The sequence below is a fragment of the Urocampus carinirostris genome, chromosome 11, assembly GCF_059441175.1.
Source record: "Urocampus carinirostris isolate Australia breed hairy pipefish chromosome 11, RoL_Ucar_1.0, whole genome shotgun sequence".
Lineage (NCBI taxonomy): Eukaryota > Metazoa > Chordata > Actinopteri > Syngnathiformes > Syngnathidae > Urocampus > Urocampus carinirostris.
Window position 1 is genome coordinate 4,087,489 of NC_142359.1, and position 17,964 is coordinate 4,105,452.

The 17,964-nt window shown below is 40.7% G+C and overlaps 1 protein-coding gene and 1 pseudogene across 1 annotated transcript in view; both read right to left on the reverse strand.

The window, feature by feature from the left end:
* oxa1l (OXA1L mitochondrial inner membrane protein) overlaps positions 1-15,468 on the reverse strand; it is a 16,843-nt gene extending 1,375 nt beyond the window's left edge. The window contains exons 1-10 of the mRNA XM_088346681.1: positions 15,317-15,468; positions 10,929-11,060; positions 10,774-10,845; positions 9,569-9,782; positions 6,642-6,785; positions 6,483-6,568; positions 4,613-4,777; positions 4,433-4,537; positions 2,364-2,526; positions 371-451 (exon numbers count right to left, since the gene is read on the reverse strand). Coding sequence (XP_088202807.1) covers positions 371-451; positions 2,364-2,526; positions 4,433-4,537; positions 4,613-4,777; positions 6,483-6,568; positions 6,642-6,785; positions 9,569-9,782; positions 10,774-10,845; positions 10,929-11,060; positions 15,317-15,415 — 1,261 coding nt within the window. The 5' untranslated portion in view covers positions 15,416-15,468. The remainder of the gene's footprint in view (positions 1-370; positions 452-2,363; positions 2,527-4,432; positions 4,538-4,612; positions 4,778-6,482; positions 6,569-6,641; positions 6,786-9,568; positions 9,783-10,773; positions 10,846-10,928; positions 11,061-15,316) is intronic.
* LOC148356231 (U2 spliceosomal RNA) lies at positions 13,804-13,937 on the reverse strand (annotated as a pseudogene).
* Positions 15,469-17,964: the final 2,496 nt, after the last annotated feature.

Sequence of the window (17,964 nt, forward strand, 5' to 3'; positions counted from 1 at the left end):
TTTTCCATGACGAGAGTCTGTTCATGCAAATTTTATTCATGCACAAAGCTGCATTAAACTTTGACACATATATTCCTCGTGTCTTACTCTTACCGTTACTACCGGGAGCCCCCTGGCGGCCGTTAGAAAAAATGCATCAATAGCTGCATTGGTGCATAAGTTAAAAGCTTGGGAAAAAAGGCGTGAATTAGAGTCCAAATTTTATGGTAACTTGGAGGGTGACACCTTTTAAGTGGTATATTTATATTAATATATATTGATTGTATTCACTTTCACAAAATGCAAGCATTTTTGTCTATTTTCTGAGGATATAGGCATGTCAATTATCCACTTAGCTTCCTGCTAGTGGTTAGAAGCATGCAGTATTTACCTTTGGCAGCAAGATCTAGATGATTTTTGATGCGTTTTTCTCGCTCCTGCAGCTGCTGAGCCAGTTGTGCGTTCTTCCATCCTGCAAAAGTGAACGTTTAAAGCAGTGTTTCTCAACCGGCGGGTTGGGACCCAAAAATGGGTCGCGGACCTGTTTTTAGTGGGTGGCTGGCCATTGCTCGGGCAAAATAAAGCGAAGAAAAAGCAAAAACAGAGGGTCAATTACACAGCAGATTGCGATAATGCCCTCCTCGATCTCTTCTTTCTGTTTTATCGACACAGTGCCAATTGAGTGTAAGGGGGACAATATCTCATTGTACTGATTGAGTCCAAGAAGAGAATGATAGAGAAATATGAAATCAAAGCATTGCCTGAAGTTACAGGTAAATGGTTTGAAAAACGTATTATTTCTAGCTTTTTACCAGTATATTTATGTTTATTATCCACACAATTAAGTAATTATCATTGATTAGGTACACGATTTTTAGAATGTGGCTATTTTCAATCATTAATGAGGGTCACTTATGTGTGATGTAGCCTTATATGTCAGTATATTCAATACTTGAAGTTGTTTTGGTTTTGCTGTCACTTTGTTTTAGGAAAGAAAAAAGGTATATATAGAATAGAAGAATAGAATAGAAGTTACTTTTATTGAAATGTCGACACACCTGACCCGTACAGTCAAACTGTAGCGAGCCGATGCAGCCGCAGCCAAACAGGGCGCCGCCATTTTAGACCCAACTGCTGTGTTGGCAGTCATTAGTTGACCAAACCCCCCAATTCCAACCCTTAATGCTGAGCGCCAAGCAGGGAGGCAACGAGTCCCAATGTTCTGGGCCGAGGCTTGAACCAGCGACCTCCCAGTCTCGGAGCGGGCGCCCTACCATCTAGGCTACCGAGCTGGTAAAAAAAAATAATTAAATCATCTGCATTTTTTAAATAGCGCTTTACAAGTCAAGACTTCCCAAAGCGCTTTACCGTGTGCTTCACATTTCCCAATAGCGGCCGTGCAGCCATGTAAGGCGCTAACCTGCTTATTGGGGGCATTAGGGGTTCAGTGTCTTACTCAATGACACCTCGACATGTAACAAGGAGGAGCCAGGATTCGAACCCGCGATCTCTTAATCCCAAGACGAGCTCTCTACCTCCTGAGTCACTGGCGCCCCATATATTTTACTATCTCTACATTAAACTGCACAATCCTTTCATTCAATAAATGTTCTTAGATTGAGAACCCTTGGTTTAAAAGGTTCAGCATCACTGAATTGGGTTGTCTTTATTGTCGTTAATATCGACGTTGTGAAACACTGTGCAAAAAGATAAAACACGGCACTTAGGGGTTAACATGAAATAAAGACTGTCAGGATAAACCGGCAAAAATATTTACAAAGTAGTGCTTTGAGACTGGACTAAGTTATAATAATAGTGCAATAGTTTTTTTTATTTTAAAATAATAGTGCAACATAACAGCAGTGCAACAAAACATAACGCAATACTCGCTACTTTGCGGTTCCACGTTCGCGGGTTCGGAGCTTCACGGGTCTAAAAAATAATAATCATAAAATTAAAAAAAAAAAAAAAAAAAGACACAACATACATCTTTCTGATCACTAAAACACAGAATTTAAAAAAAATGTTTTTTCAAGTTTTTTTTTAAGCATATTTTAAGGGGCGTCGCTACTTGGCGGATTTTCACTTTTCGCGGGTGGTTTTGGTCCCCATTAACCGCGATAACCGAGGGATTACTGTACCACTTTGCAGCATCAAAAATGATTCAGCAGAAACATGAAAATTCTCAAATAAGTCACAAGATATATCGTTTCAGTTTAGCATGCTTGCTCAGGGTGGTGAGTGTAAGCACTGCGAGAAAAGGCTTGTATAAAACGATCTTTTTTCCACAAGATTTCACCTTACAACGTTTGAAACATGAATTGTACATATACTTTTGGGGTGCATCATTTACTAAAACGTATTTGCTGCACATTTGGACTCACCTTTCTTCATGCTGGCAATGAAACCCTCGTTTTGAGGCAGTTCCGTGGCTGGGTGACTGATCTTCTCCGGGATGCGCAGCTTGTTCCGGACCAGAGGGTGCTTCAGTAGCGCCACTTGAGCCAAGGAAAAGCAGTTGGATGTCAGCCAGTAAGTGAAGACTGCCTAAGAACACAACAAAGGACTCATGTTGTGGATTAACTGTAAGTCAGCGGCCTTCGAGCTGACGGTGGCCTGTTGTGTGCAGACATCTGGCAGGATGTTATGAGATAATGTTGATACAAGAAGTCACAAGATGTTGACTGAGCAAAGTCGGGGCCGGAAAAAACACTTTAGTTTCCGAGAGAGACATCACCTGATCTTGTTGAACACAGTGTAAAGCCCAGCAACACTTGGACGAATTTTGAACATGGCTTGAATGAACGGATGCAATAAACTGCGCTCTCTCTCTGTCATATTTCTGTCTCTGCGTATATTTTGGGGCGACGCCCAAGGACACCCTCTCCAAGACAAGTAGCGCCCAACTCGGAAATCGAACCCAACAACGTCCTCTCCAAAACTCATGGGTTTTTTTCTTATATGGGGAAAAGAACTAGAATCACATTAACTCCTTTAATTCCATAATGTATAAATAAGTTTTCAGAAGCGTTGTCCCTGAATGCCAAAAGTTCTTAGTTTACTATAAAAACGGTTGTGTAAAAAGGGTTTGGCGCTTGGCGCTGTATCAAATCAAGCCTCTGTGAATGATTTCAGTATGATAAATCCCCACTAGAAGCCCTCTTCCTAGTGTTGCTTCTTGTATCCTGTGAATGAGTGTGTAGGCAGCCCCCATGTGGCGAGTAGGTATAGTGAAACAGTGTAGTGAGAGTCCTGAGGTATAGACAAATAGTTATGGGCAGAGTCCCATCATCATCTGGTCAGGGAGGGATGACGTCTCGTGCGACTCCGTCGCCAGATGGAACATTGGTCGCCATGGTGACCAAAATTGTGTGAAAAGTTCTTGCGAAATCCATGCATCAGTTCAGTGTTCTAGCAACAATGTTATTTGGCAAGCAAAGTGCCCTTGTGCTTATGGAAAGCTTTGTTAAGAAATAATAATAATAATAATAATAATAATTTCCTTGTATTGTCATTCTGTGTAACAATGTACACAGAACGAAATGTCGATTGCATCTGACCCGATGCAGCCGCAGCCAAGAGAGGGCGCCGCCGACCACTTTTTAAGTCTTAGGAATGACTCGGCCGGGGCGCGAACCCGAACCTCCCAGTCTCAAAGCGGGCGCCTTACCATCTAGGCTACTGAGCTGGAGGTATTATAAATGCAACCAAAAAAAAAGTCAGAAGTGAAAGTTTTGCTTGAAATGCAATCTTTCACAAAAAGTCAATTTTCTCAGAAGATTTCTTGGAAACGAGTATTTTCAACAAACTTAGCAATGTTCGAATGTTGTTCACTAAACAATGGTAAAATCTAGCAACATGATTTTTTTTAATGAAAGATCAGGGTTGAAGCTTTTTTTTGATATGTATTACAATGATGTGACCATTATTGTTATTATTAGTAGTATCATTGGTATCCAAATAATTTACGCGAGCAGAAGCCTTATCTATAGATGGGTCAAGCTAATAATTAAGCTTTTTATTATTGCAAAGACTATCATGACTATTATGCTATTGTTATCATTATCATCTATATGTCTATGCTTATTGCTATTGTTGAAAATTGTTATTACATAATTGTCACCATCATATTATGCAAATCCATCACAATCTGGACCAATATTTATAAACCAAAAACTATGAGGTGAATAAACATGTTGGTGAGGATGGTGAAAAACAAACAAAAACTTAATAAATGGGGATAAAATCAATTTTTTTGATTTGTTTTGTTTTTGCTTTGGTTATGTTCGAAATAAAAGTTCCATTATTTCATATATCCTAGGTCTATATAGCTACAAAAATGAATTTTCTGTAGGCCTTCAAAAAGGAGTCAAAACGCTAAATATTGGCTGACACAGGCTCTCTCAATTTGAGAAAAAAATGCTGGCGTTGAATGAGTTCCTAGTGAGCTTACCGTGGGGAAGTGTATGGTGAGTGGGAGAATAACCAAAGGCATGATCCGGAACACGGTCTTCATGGCACGTAAGTTGGGGTTGGCCACGCCCGACTCGGCACCCAGCTAAGTGCAACGAAACACGCGTTGAAGACTTAGAAGGGACAACAAAAAATGCGGATACACATCAGGGACTCCAACCTCCAAGATGAAGAACATTGTTCCTGTGACAGCCAGTGGCAGGATGTAGAAGGGATCGGCTGCCGTCAGATCCATAAACCACAGCGCGCCTCCAGTCTGCATGCTAGGCACTGGTAAGTATGCCATTTCCCTCAGTGCCATGAAGAAGGAGATAAAAATGGGGGCCTTGGGGGGGGGGAAGAAGTCATGGAGACAGGGCAATACAGAATGTTGCAAAAGCAGGATTCGTACACCTCATCCATGGCAAAATTCAAGCACTTTTAACAGCCACAGTGTGTGATAATTGACCACTACATGGCACTGTTGTCTAATGCGGACGAAAATAGGTGCCACAGCAGGCAGCAAGACGGCAGAAAAACATGGCGGCAACCTAAGTAGGGATTCTACTATGTAAAAGAAGTACACATTTCTTAACCTATGATTTTTTTTTTTTTTTATAAAAATAATATTGGTATAATAGTTAATGTATTGTTGCCTAGAATTCAAATCAATGCTTCATTTTTTTACTGAATGCAAGTTTTCTTTGTACCACTAGGAGGCACTTAATATTACACACTGCCCCTTTGAGGACTTTCAAACTCAATTTTCCAATTTCTCCAATTCTAGTGTGAATCATGTATTTTGCAGATCCACAAGTATATCGGCAATTTACTAACACAAATTTAATCTCACGTGTGCAATTATCAAAACATAAGATTTTGAGATCTTGAGTAAATCGCGAATATATTTTTTCTGGGACAAATCTCTCACCATATAGGTAAAATTACGTTATTTTGTATCTTACATTTTCAGTTGCAGGAAGTTCTTCTCATTACAATTTGAAACACTTGGGTTTTGGGAAACACTGCCTTCATTTTTTTACATGTCCCATAATAAATGTCCACAATTGATACGTACTCCTTGCACTAATACACATTTCATAGTGTTCTGTTTAGGTATAAGTATGCACCTGTCCTGAAGGGGGCGATACGGCATTGGCGTGAACAGCATTGTCCAATGAAGATAAGACAATGCCATACAAACTAATACCAGCTGCCGTTAATCAGGAGGGAAGAAATGCAATGGTAGAGCAATGCCAGTAGAGAGCAGTGTCAGTTTCATTTTTACCACGAACGTGGCATTATTCCAAACAAAAATGGCATGAAAGTTTCAACTTTGTAGTGTTTGACTGTTTCATCAAGAAACAAAGTTAACAATTTTCAAGGGATCAGAAAATGCTGAAGTAGAGAGAAAAAAAATCTGAAAATAAGTAATTGAAATAAATAAAGTAAAAATGGAAATAACAATAATAATGACATGTTTAACTCTACACAAGGGGCAAATTCTTAAGGATATTATATATCATTTTCATATTGGGAATGTTTATTATATTCAATGTTTTAACCCCCCCAAAAAGCAAATTTGTTGACGAAATTTTGAATAATGGGTTTACATTTGTGATCTATTTTTTGGTGGATACAAAAATTTGCTACACTTAAAATGAAATGCATGCTCTTTCTTTTTCCTTTTGTATGATAAGTCCAAATATAATATGATCTTTGGATTAGGTGGTAGGAAAAGACTATCTTTTTGTTTATTGTCAAGTTAACTGAAAAACACTTGTATTTTTTTTTTATTGTTTTACATTCCAAATTGTCCCTAGGTGTGAATAAGCTAGCAAATTGTCTGTCCCTGTGGCAACCAGTTCTGGGTGTCCCCTGCCCACTGCCCCAAAATAGCTGGGATGGGCTGCAGCCCCCCCACGACCCTACTGAGGATAAGCGGTGCAGATAATGAATGAATAAATGGATGAAATTTGCTTTTAGGGCTCTTTAGATCAAATAGGTTACCGGTACGAACCCTGCAAGTTAGACCATTTCAAGGCACCCACCTGCACCAGAGGAATCAGGAAACCGCTAAGCAGTTTAATGTCATGCTTCTTCTGAAACAAGGTGAGGTCTGTGTAGGCTTTGGCGACTGAAAAAGAACCAGCATCAAGATCAGCATAATCAATCTAAGGAAAAAGGAAGTACCGGCGCATCTACAGTACATTCAAACTTGTTCCCGCCCTGCTTGGCCTCTGACATTTTGTTGCTGAGTCGGGTCATCTCGGGCATGAAGTTGTTGAGTTTGACTGCCTCGCGCTGCGCCTTCACGATAACCGGAAAGATAACCAGGCGCGCCACCACCGTCCCTGGGAAAACACAAAAAAGTCCCTTTTGGTTCAAAGTTTTACCTGGTATTAGGGCTGCAATGGTTACTCTACGTTGTCGACAAAAATCGGAGAAAATCGACTATTAGTTCCATTTCAACAGAGTAGCAGGACAAAGACTAGGAACCTTCCTGTGGTGTCCTGCGAAGGACTCTCTCCCGGGGGAGCCTTACGAATCCAACTCAATCCACTCAGACTCGCTCTTTCTATCTTTCTTGGTCCTCTCTCCTTCTTTGTCTCTCCTTTTCTCTCTTCCCCTTTTCACTCTTGTCTCTCATTTTCTCTATCCCTCTCTTTCCTACTCTCTCCCCATCTCTCTAACTCTCTTTTCCCCTTTTTTGCATTTTACTCTGTCTGTCTGTCTTTCTCTCTTTCTATCTGTCCCTCTCTTTCTCTCTTCTACTCTCCTCTCTCTGTTCTTCTTAGGGCGGGCGACTTTGAGAGCAACCCTGGCCCCCAGTCCAAATGCCAGTGGTGCTTTCAGACCATTCGCTGCGACCACACCCCGATCACCTGTACTACCTGCCCACGGGGCTTCCATAAATTATGCACCGACCTGTCCGAACGTACTAAGGACTTCAGAGGCTTCGTATGCTTGGGTCACACCCCGTCAGGCCTGGTGGCACAGGACAATCGTAGCCCCCTCTCCTTCGGAGAACTACGGAGCCTCCCACGAGCGGGTCTAGCGCTACTAAGGATTACCTTAGGCGCCTTGAGTGTCTCAACAACAACAGAGTAAGGCATCTTACGAAGGGTTCGTCCACCATTTTCATGGCCAGATTCAAGCACTTTTTAAAGGACATTCAAACCCAATTTTACAATTTCTCAAGTACCATTAAAAAGAAAAATTCAAATTTGAATCATGTATTTTGCAGAGTGACACATATCAGAATCCCTTGTACTACCATTGTGTTACTACAAAGATATGAGGTTTGCACTTCAGTTGGCAAAGTACACAGTATAAAAAATAATGATTAGGAAAATATCCTTCTAAACACAACATTTAAATTCAACAGGTTGGGTTCACCTTTTTCAAGGCCAAATTTAAGCACAATTCAAGCAATTTCAAGGCCAATTTTCCAAGTACCTTTTAAAGACAAACACTTGAGTTGATCAAAAGAACCTTTTTGTTGGCTTTGATGAAAGTTCCTACCTTGCTGCTTGTACATATTTATTGCTATTTTCCGCTGTTCCCATCTATGATCTACGATCGTTTTGTGTCAATAGGCTGCTATAAACTGTCATGAATTCTGCCAATTTGCTTCGACAATGCACACACAGTTCGGCTACATGACACTTGCTTACACACTTGTTGGGTTATAATGGAGATTAATGCTAAGGACAAAAAAAGGAAAGAACTGTATGTGTAAAAAGCAGAAAAATTGGCTAAATTTGGACTCATTTCAATGATAATGATTGCTCCAAAGATGAGTCCGTTCAATCTTTAGAATGAATAAAACTTTTAAAACAAAACAATAAATCGAAAAAAATAAAATAAAACACACAAAAGATGTAAATACATGTTCGAAAGGGAGTAGGAAGAAGCATTTGCTCATGAAATCCTACCCCTTTAACTTCATTTGTAATTGTTTTCCACAGTTAGCTATTCTGGGTATTTACATGTAAAATATAACTTATGAATATACTGGGAGGTCGCTGGTTCGCGCCTCGGCCGAGACATACTTAATTGGTATAATGGCGGCGCCCTCTGTTGGCTGCGGCTGCATCGACTCGCTACAACGGGTCAGGTGTATCGACATTTCGTTCTGTGTACATTGTTACAAAGAATGACAATACAAAGGAAATTATTATTATTACATATTTACATTGGCTCTGTGGAAACACAGTCTTTTCATTATCATCCTCATCACCATCACTACTTCCATCACTTATTTTACCATCATCATTATCATCATCATTACTGTCTCCATACATTTTCAGCATATTAGATAACAAGAGTATCTATAATTTATAGTTGTTTTGCGTGTCATTCAGAAGATTTGTGTCTAAATTAGTTAAGATGGAATTGTTAATATATTTTATCATTTATTTATAGCACTAAAGAGTTAAAATGTTCAGTTTGTATTGAATTGTTTTGCATTTTAAGGGATTTTGTTTGTTGTTCGGCTTTAAATCTTCAGTGTGTAAAAATCTAAAATTGTTTTGTATTTTACACATCTTTTTGTAGATCTGTGAGAATTTCAATTTATATTCAAAGTGTTTTTCAGGGATTCCCTACGAAACATGTGAAATTACTAAATTATTTGGTGTATACCGTTTCAAAATTTTTGCTAATATATCACAAAAGAAATCTGAGGAGCCGTTTGGGAGCTGAGTAGAAAGGGCCTTTTCTCGAAAAGGAGCCGGAATTCCCATGACTAGTATGATAAACCTGTCCTCTTGAATGCAAAAGAAGGGGGCAGTGACGCTTTACACTCGATAATGAGAACTGGAGTTACCATCGGCGTCATTTTTACGCACTTTTTTTTATTCCTCTTTATTTAAAAGCGTAGTTTATCGAGTCAGACTGGCAGAAAACACGGGAATGCAAATCATTTCAAGCATTTTCCCTGACCTTGAAAACACCAAATTAAAAGCCAAGCATTTTCAAGCACCCGTATGAACCCTGAATTCAAGCATATACAAGGATTTCAAGCACCCGTACGAACCCTGAAAATCGGCCCTCTAACAAATGCTAGCGGTGTCAATTCCTAACACAACATGATGGTTAAAAAAATTGTTGCAGTGTATTTTCAGGTACTTACCGACAACAATCGCCCCCCACCATGGCAAACCCATGTCTATGTGCGCCATTTCCAAGAGGTTCTGGACGAAACCAACCGGCGTGGGTGCAGCCAAGCCCAGCTCAGTCAGGCGGGCTTCTGGATCCACAGCCCGCAGAACTTCCTCCGCGTTTGTTGCCGTCAAGAGCGGGGCTGTCTCATCCCCGGTCGCCACAGGAACCAGCCCGAGTGGGACCTGGCAACCCATCATGTGGTAGGTGAAACTTTGACCAATTCGGCCCATTTTAAGTAGGGGTCGATCTTTTATTGGGTGGGCACCGATATTTGACGGATATCTGTATTGGCATTTCCATCCATTCGACGAGTAAATTATTAAGTTTCATGCAGCCGAGACACTCTCTTTTGCTCATACTCCTCTCCTCGCTACCTACCCGGTGCCTTCCTTTTGGATAAGCGATCAGGGCAGAGCCACTGAAGCAGGAACAATAAGAACGGCAGCTCAGCTAACTCGTCCCGACATACCTATGTCTGTAATAGAAAAGCGTGTTTGCGATCAAGAGCTAGCGTATAAAGTGGAGTTAACCTTCAGGTGGAGACTGATAAATTAGCTTTTATCATAACATTCGTTTGTCAATCAAACATGTGTGTTTCTGAGTGAGAGAGAGCGTTAAAAAGCACGCTCAAGTGGAAGTGATGAGATCTTATCATAACATTAGTTCGTCAATCTGGCTGTAAAACAGGAGCGCCTACGCTTTTCAATTCGCTAGCCCTGATGACATTTTAATGCACTTTTTGTTTTAAGTGAATTTACGCCATTTTGGTTGTAGTGACATTTTTATATTTTTTATTGTGAAAATAATCAGGGGGCTAATGAAGTTTTTATGTACTTTTATAAGAGTTGCTGCTGAGCCTAATTTTATTTCCCGCACTGTTAGTTTTTGGTTTAAGTGAAAAGTTTAGTCATGTAGGTTGTGTTGAAATTCTAATTTGCTTCAAAAGGTTTCCGAGAGTTATTTAAGTTTTCTTAGAATTTAGAACAAGTATTGTTTGTTTCTTTTCGTTAAAAAAAAGCAGTTTAATGTCATGACGCCAATTTTTAAGCTTCTATAGCGAATAAATATCTGCTCCAAAATATCGGTTATCGGCCTCTTAATGCTAGTAATCTGTATCAGTCCTGAAAAACCCATAGCGGTCGATCCTTAGTTTCAAGATTTGACTAGACCCACCTTTTCAGGGATTACTTGCTCCAAAACGGCAGGGCTGTCTGCTGAAACCAGTTGGCTGCTCTCACTTTGCACCTGAATTTGACAAAAACGATGAATCCCGTTTAATTCATGAAAGGCTTCCGATTGCTCGTGGGAGCGTGATTTTGCCAAATGACCTGGGAGCTGTTGTGTCTCACGGCAACCATGAGTAGTCTTTCATGGCGCCGGTTGCGAAGAAGAGATGTGTTGCTGCCGAAACAACTGTTCATGTCAAACGCCGTGTGCAAAAGCGATCTCTGAAGCCAGCACTAGAGGGAATACAACGTAAGGTAATCAAGACGCATATCAGTGTTGTAAAAAAAAAAAAACGGAAGATGAAATTGATTGTAGCTCCTTGGAGGGCAGGATTCAAAGGCACATTTTTATTTGCTGATCTGACAGCATTAGTAATAAATTTCAACTTTAGTAGACACTCAATATAAGGTGAGAAGACAACAATGGATTTTGTATTTGCAAGAAGAACCCGAGTCGAGCTCTCAGATAAGAAAAATTCCGTCCCTTCCTGGACGCCTCCTCTGAGCCCCTTCTTTTTATGAAATCTTCAAGGTTACAAAACAACAGAGCAGTCATAGGGCGTGAGAATCAAAGAACAGCAACATGATTGGCCGATAGCGATGCAATAGTCTTAAACACAAACTGTAAGTCCAAATAAGGAACATCTCATGAAAACTCCTTTGCGCTCATCTATTAGCAACAAACTTATGTAATAGACCTCTGAAAAGTTTAAAGTACCTCAAAATGGTTAATTGAGGGTTATGGCTAGTAAGATTAAGTTAACAAGTTTCAGGAGGGAACACATGTCAAGGTGGCCGTTTTGGATGTTAAATCTCTCAGAATTTTCTATTATGTTAATAACTTGTTTTTATATTCCTAAATACAAAAACAATTTTTCTCACACACACACATAAAACAACGTTTCAATAATCAGTCTAATGATATCTCTTGTACGTTTATCAATCTTTTATTGTGAAGTCGTGCTCATGTGTGTAATGTTTTCACTGACGTGTAATAAACCACGGCCCCCTGGGGGCGTTCTCTTTTTCTCTTTCAACCATCATGGAAGCCTCGTGTAAGTACTTGCTCCTGCTATCACGTTTTAGTTTTAAACAATACATGTATTTTATTTGTGTAAATACAGCCACCAAAGAGTCTTAATAATGACTATCTCTGACAACACACCAGGAAAAGCCTGATCCCCTCTGCCATCACCCTTCACCACAACAGACCCTGCTGACACATCCAATCAGTCTGCCCTCATTGTCTCACTATTATGTTGTTGTTGTTCTGAATATGCATTACAAATAGTGCAAGGCTTTCTGATTGTTGTCATACAATTTCTGAAAATCATGTGGAAATTAAAAAAAATGAAGAAGCTTCATCAACCAGAAAACAAAGGAAGAAAAAAACAAAAGGCATACTTAAAAAAGGAGTGAGCAGAAGCTCAACCCTTTGCAAAAAAATAAAATAAAAACCTATATAAACACGTACACAGCTACATACATACATGGTAAATGTTAAATGGTCTGCCTTTCTATAGCGCTTTTCAAGTCAATGAAGACCTCCCAAAGAGCTTTACAATGTGCTTCACACTTACCCATTCACACACACACTCACACACCAATAAGGGAGTCAGCCATGCAAGGCACCTAGCTGCTTATTGGGGGCATTAGGGATTCAGTGTCTTGCCCAAGGACACGTCGACATATAACACAGAGGAGCCGGGAATCGAACCTGCAACCTCTTGATCCCAAGACTAGCGCTCTACCTCGCTAATGCCAATGCCGCCTGGTATAAGCAGTTATCTTTCTTCCAGGGCTTTAAAATATGCTACCTTCCCCCCAAAAAAACACTAAAAAACAAACAGAATCATCAACAGTGTCCAAAAGATCATTGGCTGCTCTCTACCCAGTCTAGAGGAGAAGCCTGATGTGTTTAGTGATAATTAGGGTTTGATTATAAATCTTTTATTGGAGCCCACTTTAAAATGCAACTCATAATACAATATCAAGCACAGGCGTGTGTGGGTACGTGTGAGTGTGATATTTTCAATGAGTATTTTTGAACTGTCTAGTTAAAAAAAAGTCTTCTTTACAACTAATAGCACTTTTTGAGCGGACTAAATAAAGAACGAATTTTCAAAATGCAATAATGTCTCCTTGCTGTTTTTACTGCTAGACAACAATCAAAACAAATACAAACTATTTTTTACATTTCTGTGGCCTGTGCAGACCTTGGAGACTCTGAAAACCCAGACCATTCTGTTCCATTTTTGCTTTACCATTTATTATTGCAGTTTACCTTTCTTCTTATTTTAATTGAAAGACTTTTTACAGGGGGCAGCACGGCGGCGCAGTGGTTAGCGTGTGTGCGGCACAGTTCTAAGGTCTTGGGAACCTCCTGTGTGGGTTCAAATCCAGCTACCGGACTTCCTGTACTGAGTTTGTATGTTCTCCCCATGCTTGCACACCCCATATTTAATGGTACACTGTGTAATATGTATCCACTTGATGGCAATGTGTTGTCTAATGCGATAGAAAACCAGTGCCGAATGAGCACAGTGTAGCAGCAAGGTGGCAGACAAATATGGAAGCAACTACAAGGTATTGATTCCGCTATGTAAGAGACCAGTGACTATTAATAAAAAAATACAATTGGTATGATAGTTCATGTGTTTTTGCCTCTTATTCAAATCAACTGAATGAAGGTTTTATGCACCACTAGGAGGCAGTAAATATTACACACTGTCCCTTTATCTTTGGCGCTGTCATTTGATTTGGTCTTGATAAAGTCACAGTCCGACAGACTGACGGTAAAAATACCGCTGGGGGTTTTTGGGGTTTTTAAGGGGTTATTGTTCTATCTTCGTTATTCATTATCCATTATCCGTTATCGGTCAGTTCATAATACGCTACAAAGCCTAGGAGCCGGGACACTTACTCTCAGCCAAAAGGCCAAGCTAAGGTCCTAGCCCTAAAGCCTTGCTGCGATCATTGCGAATGCACCGTTCCCGGAGGTACTGCAATACCGGGCCGATGCGTGGAGTGGACAGAGCAAGCTCTTATTCCATCTCCGAAATGCAAAAATCAAAGATCATGGCAAGAGGTACGGCCAAAAGGCCAAGCTAGCCCTAAAGCACATATGTCAGAGTCAAGGCCCGCGGGACACATTAGGCCCGCGAGAGGGTTTTACCTGGCCCGCGTGACGATATCAATATATTATTAGATCCGGCCCGCAGGCCGCTGCAAGCCAGCAGTACGCATGAATACTACATTTCCCACAATGCAACGGGGACGCGCCGAGCGGGAGCAGAGCGGGAGGCGGTTTGATTTATTCAGCAGTCGATCAGCAGCAGTCATTAGCATAACAGCAAAAATTAGCCCACAGATACCCATCAACAATGGCTAAACGGAAGGTGGACACTGAAAACCGGGGCTTTCAAACAAGGTGGGAGTTGGAGTACATGTTCACGGAGGTAGCTGGAAAACCTGTGTGTCTGCTATGTGGAGAAAGTGTGGCGGTGATGAAAGAGTATAATATTAGACGGCATCATGAAACAAAACACACGCCTCAAACAAGTAATGTAGAGTTGTAGTAATACAGTACTGTATATAAATGTATGTAAATACAGTAATAATACAGTAATGTTTCCTGTGCAATTACACATTTGAAGTTTTTACTCCGTTCAAGTTTAAAAGTTAAATATGCACATAAAGAAGGTCTTGTTTTTTGTTGTTCCCCTCGAGAATTTTAAAGCTTTATTGTCTATGTTGACTATGTTGTTTTTGTTTGCCGACTCTGTCCTGGGAGTGTTTCTTGTTTTTCGGCTTTTCATGGAAAATAGATCTTGATGTGGACAACAGTCTTTTGATAAAATTGTCTCCTATTTAGCAGAGAAAATGACTTTTGATTGTTATTATTTGTTAATCAGTAATTCCTTTTTTTCACACTAACCCAGAGAAAGCCCAGAAAGGAAAGTCAATGTACATTTGAGCAGGACAGATGAGGTCCAGTGTGTTGATTGCTATTGGTTTTAAGTAACAAGAGATTTTTGCACTTTATTTTATTGTATTTCGAGGCAATATTTCTTTTTAATAATTTCAGATGATTGAATGATAGAAAATGGTTATGAGTTGTTGTTATGAGTTTTTTATATAAAGGACATTTGTATTTTGTGCCTGCTGAAATAAAAAATGACTGACAGAGTCATAAGAAAATATTACTTTATTTATCCAATCATATTGTAATATATTTGTTGTGTTTTCAGTAGGTTAAATCTTGGTTTCAGTAAAGATTGGACAGTCCGGCCCTCGGCTTGTAGCCAAATGTTTTATTTGGCCCTCCGTCCATTTTACTTTGACACCCCTGCCCTAAAGCCTGGCCAAGCTAAGGAACTAGCATCAAGGCCCAGCTAAGGACCTAACATCAAAAAGGCCAAGCTAAGGACCTAGCATCAAAGCCTTGCTACGTAAATGAAAAATGTGGTAAAAGTAAGAAGCAAACCTACGTGCTTCCGAGTTTTTCCGCCCAGGTCGGATTTTGCTCTAAATGCAAGGACGAACCGTCCCGTCAGAGGAGACGTCAGGCAGTGCCTCATGGCCGCCATCTTGCTACCGGATATGACGTAACGAGAACGGCCGGAAGAAAATAGTGACGGGACTTCCGGCTCCTTGAACTGGCTTTCTCAGCTCACCCTACTAAAAGAAAACAATCTGTTTTGGCTCCCAAACGGCTCTTCGGATTGTTTTTGTTGCTTTCATTGATATAGTAACGATTATAATGTAACATAATTCGCGAATTGAACTAATATTATGTTTTTAAATGTACCATACAACTCCAAGATTAGAACCGACTCACTAAAAAAGAGCCAGCTCTTTCGGCTCTAAGACACCTCTTCGGATTTTTGTTTTGTTTTAATCCCTTAATTACCAATTATTGCGTAAGGTTCTGCACAAAATAAATTCACATTTACGTATTTTGAAATGTATTGTACAATTCTATAATCAGCAATTCAGGTCCTTTTTAAGACACGACTCTTTTGTCTTGGCTCACAAAAAACAGCCGGCTCTATCCGCTCTTAAACGCCTCTTAAGATTGTTTTTATTACTTTAATCTATGTATTACCAATCACAATGTAATATTATGCAAAAAAAAAAAGTTTTTTTTAATGTATTGGTTGTAATGATGAGGAGTAGGACTGAAACATACAAAAACTCGGAAACTGAAGCTGCAACATCAGCAAAAAGCTCCTGCAAATGTTCTACGAGACTGTTGTGTCGAGCGCCCTCTTCTATGCAGCAGTGTGTTGGGGAGGCAGCGCCAAGAAGAAGGATGCCTCTCGTCTTAATAAACTGGTGAGGAAGGCGTGCTCTGTTGTGGCCACAGAGCTGGACAGCCTGACAACTGTAGCCGAGAGACGGGCACTGAACAAACTGCCGTCAATCATGGACAATTCATTAAATCCACTACACAGCATCATCTCCAAACAGAAGAGCAGCTTTAGCCACAGACTGCTGTCACAGTCTTGTTCCACGGAAAGACTGAGGAGATCATTTCTTCCTCATGCCATGAGGCTCTTTAACTCCACCCAGGGGAGTAAAAGCACACATTAAACTCCACCCCCACATTGGCATCTCATCTCATGAGCTGCACCGCTTATCCTCAGTAGGGTCACGGGCGTTTTGGAGCCCATCCCAGCAATCATCGGTCAGTGGGCAGGGGACACCCTGAACTGGTTGCCAGCCAATCGCAGGGCACACAGGGACAGACAACTCGCTCGCTCATTCACACCTAGGGACAATTTGGACCAGCCAATCCACCTGAAATGCATGTCTTTGGAATGTGGGAGGAAACCGGAGTGCCCCGGAGGAAACCCACGCAAGCACGGGGAGAACATACAAACTCCGCACAGGAAGTCCGGTAGTTGGATTTGAACCCACACAGGAGGTTCCCAAGACCTTAGAACTGTGCCGCACACGCGCTAACCACTACGCGGCCATATTACTCCTATTTTTATTACAGTGTGTATTTTCCGTAGCACTATTTAAGTACTCTACAGCAAAACGTTGTATTGGGTATTTTTGTATTCCATATCTTTATTTTATTATTTTATTTTTCAACACAAGGACACTGCTGGAAGTGTGAATTTCCCTACGGGGATGAATAAAGTATCAATCTATCTATCTATCTATATATGCTTGCTGTTTACATTCCACCGGATGCTAACGTTCCACCGGATACTAACGTTAGCATAGCGCTAAATCTCCTGCCCGCTGCTATCAATAAACAGCAGCTTGCACACCCCGACGGAGCTTTTATCGTCGCCGGCGACTTTAATCGGGCATGTTTAAGGACTGTACTTCCCAAATCCGTTCAACACGTGGACTGAGCAATTAGGGAAAAAAACACTGGACCGTGTGTACAGTAAGATCAAACATCTAGTTGGATCCGCCCATCTCTCTCTGTCCCTCACCCCCTCATACAACCCCCTCCGGAGGAAAACAAAGCCTATACAACAAGGACAGTACAAACATCTGCTTTGTTCCTTTATCTCTTTGTTTTCCTTATCCTCACTGTAAAATGTGGACCTGGAGTGCCACGTCCAATTTCGTTGTCACAATATATCCCATTTTGTAACAATGTCAATAAAGGTATATTCTATTCTATCTCTCTCTGTCTCTCTCTCCATCTATCTATCTACCTTGGTCATGTCCCTCAAGAGGGTTGACCGACAGCAAGACACATACAGTAACAAAGAAAATAAAAAAGGGGAAAAAAAAAGAAAAATGTAACCCTATTCAGTAAAAGTAACTGATAAAAGGACACAATCAATCTACAGTTACATCCAGCCAAAATAAGGATTCATTTGCAAGACCACAATTTCATTTCAAAATATATTTACATCATGAGCCAAAAGACGAACTGTGTCCATCACCACCTTAATCTCAGACGAAGTCAACCCGCTCCTAAAATGATGGGAGAGTCGGCTCGTACAGCCGTTACGTTCACCAACAACACATCCCTATTGACAAATCGAGACGTTCACTGAATGGCGGAGAGCCGGCTCCCGTCGCTACCTTGCAGGAGTCGGCTAATATAGCTGTTTTGTTCGCGAGCGACGCACCACCAGACGAAAGGCGGATGTTGTTTCCGGAA